The 3172-nt window shown below is 33.6% G+C and overlaps 1 protein-coding gene across 2 annotated transcripts; it reads right to left on the minus strand.

Annotated features, from left to right (window-relative positions):
* Window positions 1-126: 126 nt before the first annotated feature.
* LOC108752785 (mediator of RNA polymerase II transcription subunit 15-like) lies at window positions 127-2526 on the minus strand. 2 transcript variants are annotated; one of them, XR_001939582.1, is made up of 4 exons: window positions 2403-2526; window positions 1310-1355; window positions 346-879; window positions 146-160 (listed from the first exon to the last, which is right to left on the minus strand). XR_001939582.1 is itself a non-coding variant. In XM_018493874.1 (3 exons), exons 1-3 carry the CDS (start codon window positions 2412-2414, stop codon window positions 401-403), a joined length of 537 nt encoding a protein of 178 aa, XP_018349376.1. In that variant the 5' UTR covers window positions 2415-2526; the 3' UTR covers window positions 127-400. The 2 variants fall into 2 exon arrangements, 1 of the variants encoding a protein (XP_018349376.1); XM_018493874.1 differs by having other exon boundaries at window positions 127-879.
* Between the last annotated feature and the right edge of the window lie 646 nt (window positions 2527-3172).

Consider the following 3172-nt stretch of genomic DNA (forward strand, 5'->3'; position numbering starts at 1 on the left):
TTTTCTTTTTGTAATTATTAAAATAAAAATAACAAACTTAATTTTTTCTATTTATTTGTCTCAATTCATTTCAACAAATTAACATAAAGATATATTTATATAATAAAATATCTCTAAATTCTTTGACGTGGAATCTCACTTTTGTGGCTCAATTTTCAATCTGCAAGAATGACATTTTATTCTTCAGTATGACATTCATTCTAAAAAAGTTTTAGAAGGTACGAAAAAAGAATAAACACCGTTTTTAAATTTTAGCGAGAATTACGAATAGATTCTCAATGCATTACTAGTAAAATTCTGATGAATACAATGGATGAAACGATATGCGAAGAATGATGTTCTTACAAAAAGGGAACGGCGTCTTATAGATATCGTCGTCCCGATGCCCTAATTAGATAGATTATCCTTGTTGTCCTTTCGGAATCGCATTAGGTAGGTTTTGTTGGATCTGCACGAGCTGCTGAAGCTGCGGTGGCAGATTGTTAGAATACTGATAATTAGACTGGGCAACTTGCTGCTGCGGCAGAGGTTGCGGTGCATAATTGGTACGATATTGTGGATTATATTGTTGTTGTTGAGGAGCTGAGGCGCCGGATGGCGGATTGTATTGAGCTGGTCTTACGGGAATCTGCTTATAGGTTGGCTGCTGAGGCGCCTGACCTATTTGTACGTTCGGTCGATACTGAGACAGCTGGTTTTGCTGCAAGTACTGAGGCTCAATGGGTGTTGAAGGCGCGAAATTTGGCACCGGTTGCGGCGGAAGATGAACGATCGGATCGCGATACTGCTGCGCGGCCAATATCTGCTTGATCGCTGCCGGTGCTTGATTGTAAGCTCGGTAATTGGGATTCTGCGCTTGTCTGCGTTCGCGAATATGACCTGTAAAGTCCATCCCACAATTACATAAAAGTAGTTGTAAGCGATTGTAGTTGTAAGAATTGACCAGTTACAGTCGAATCTGTGGCGAATATTTGACTGTGGTTAATTCTTACAACCACAATCACTTACTACTACGTTTATACAATAGAATAGGCATAATGCCCGTGTCACACTACGCATTGGAGACTGAGGATTGCGAATTGAGGATTCGAATTCCAAACCAATTTTAGAACGAAACGGATTAAAATTGAACTCCTGATTGGCCAAATTCTAATCCTTAATTCGCAATCCTCAATCTCCAATGCGTAAACACGGGCATAAGACAATTGAGAACAAATGCAAATTGCTGTCGACGAGAAAATTGATTTTTATTTAACGAAAAAGAATAGAAGATCGAAAAGTTAAAGCGTCCATTAAATTTGTTACTCACTGTGGAATTCCCTTCCCAGCACGGGTGCCACGACAAGGATTAAAAACTGAAAGGCAATAATATATTAAATAGTAATGCTTTTTGTATCAAAAAATTTTTAAGGCCTAGATATTCTTTATATAAATGTTAATAAAAGTCGCAAGAATGTATGCGATTTTGTGTATATTCCAACGTAAAACAGAAATATCTTATATTAAAATGCTAAAAAATATTTATTTGCAAGATATAAATAGGATTTCCTAGAGAACTAACATTGATTATTCATATAGGTATCAGCACTATTTGCATCACGAGATATAATTAATTATTCAGATATGTGTAATCTAGTATAAATAATGTAATGGTATAAATTCAACTAGTACGACGTACTTATTCAATGAAGCTTGAATTTATAGGAAGAAATAAAATACGACATTTTTAAAGCGTGACGATTGCGTGCAGCAAAGTAATTCGCGGTGATTATATTATATTATACAATGATTTTTTAATTGGAAAAAATAAAGACGCTATTAATTTTGTAATAACTTTATATAATGTTATGATAATAGTCTTATAACTTTTATTGTCAGTAAAATATAACACTTCGATCTCTAAATGGAATAGAATTTATATAATAAAAATATAGAATTATATAACATAATGGAATTTGTAATGAATATTTTAGGATAAATAAAATGTTAAGATAAATAAAAAGAATTACAAATTTATAACCAAAAAATTTCTTGTTTTTATTTATTTTTATATCTTCAATAATTTAATATAGCAAACGTCGATGCTTCCGTGAGAAAAGGAAAAAGAGAAAACGTTAAACGCCGTTCAGGTTTTATCAATTTTTTCATACTCGAAAGTGGAGATAACACTCGGTGCTCAACGAATGATAAAGTTTTGCTATATATCTTCTCTTTTTTCTCCTTTGATTACGTAGACTTAGTAATAAAACTGCAACGAAATTTTACGATAAACGCAAGATTGGAAAGCAAGAAAGCGAGCACTCGGATGTCGGCTGCTCCACGGAGCGGTTTTAATCGCACTTTCTTCTTGCGTGCATCGCACCGCGGAACTTCGCGAGGCTTTTAAGATCACGTAGACTTACGAGGAATCTCATGATTGCTGAACGACGATATCCAAAGGGCAGCGGGACGAAACTGGCGGCCACGTCGGAACGCACTTCTATATGGGGCCCAGTCGTCACGGATCGAGCCGTACCGTCGGCCACCACCAACTTTCATGGTTGGACGGGTTTTAACTGATTTTTTTCGCGTGCAAATCCCCCGCCCGTTGTCACGTAACACAACTCAACGAATGAATGTGCCTTGTGCTAGCTACTTGCGCTAGGAAGTGATCGGCACGTTGGCATTAGAAAAGTTAAAGCGCAGCATGGTACATACTTGTCTCTTTCGTATACAATGCTTCGTGAAATACAGAGAATTAAAAGATAATTTTGATTTAATTTCCGTTTAAAAAAAAAGATAAAATCAAAATTAAGATAATTCGAAAATTATTATAAATTGTTCTTAAAAAATATTATTATAAGATATTACAATTAATCAAGCAAAAATGTCACTATTTTACTATTAATAAATTAATTCTAAATTTTTCAAACGATAATATTTATATTCTCTAATAAATTTCATTGTACATAGACAAACATGTTATATATGAATAAGATAAGTATTATACATAAATAAGACATTTAATATTTTTTAATAAACTTTTATATAATATTTATTGAATTGATATTTATTAATTTTTTGCCTTAATGGTCTAACATTGATGACGCTCCACAGCCGAGATAATATTTTTCGCAATAAAATTCACAAATTTAGTATGTTATTCAGTATTATTAAGCTTTTTATATGAAGC

The sequence above is a fragment of the Trachymyrmex septentrionalis genome, unplaced genomic scaffold (genome assembly GCF_001594115.1).
Source record: "Trachymyrmex septentrionalis isolate Tsep2-gDNA-1 unplaced genomic scaffold, Tsep1.0 scaffold62, whole genome shotgun sequence".
Lineage (NCBI taxonomy): Eukaryota > Metazoa > Arthropoda > Insecta > Hymenoptera > Formicidae > Trachymyrmex > Trachymyrmex septentrionalis.

Coding starts and splice junctions, on each gene's coding strand:
- LOC108752785 (XM_018493874.1), bottom strand. Junction 880..1,309: donor GCTGGGAAGGGAATTCCACA/GTGAGTAACAAA, acceptor TGGACTTTACAG/GTCATATTCGCGAACGCAGA.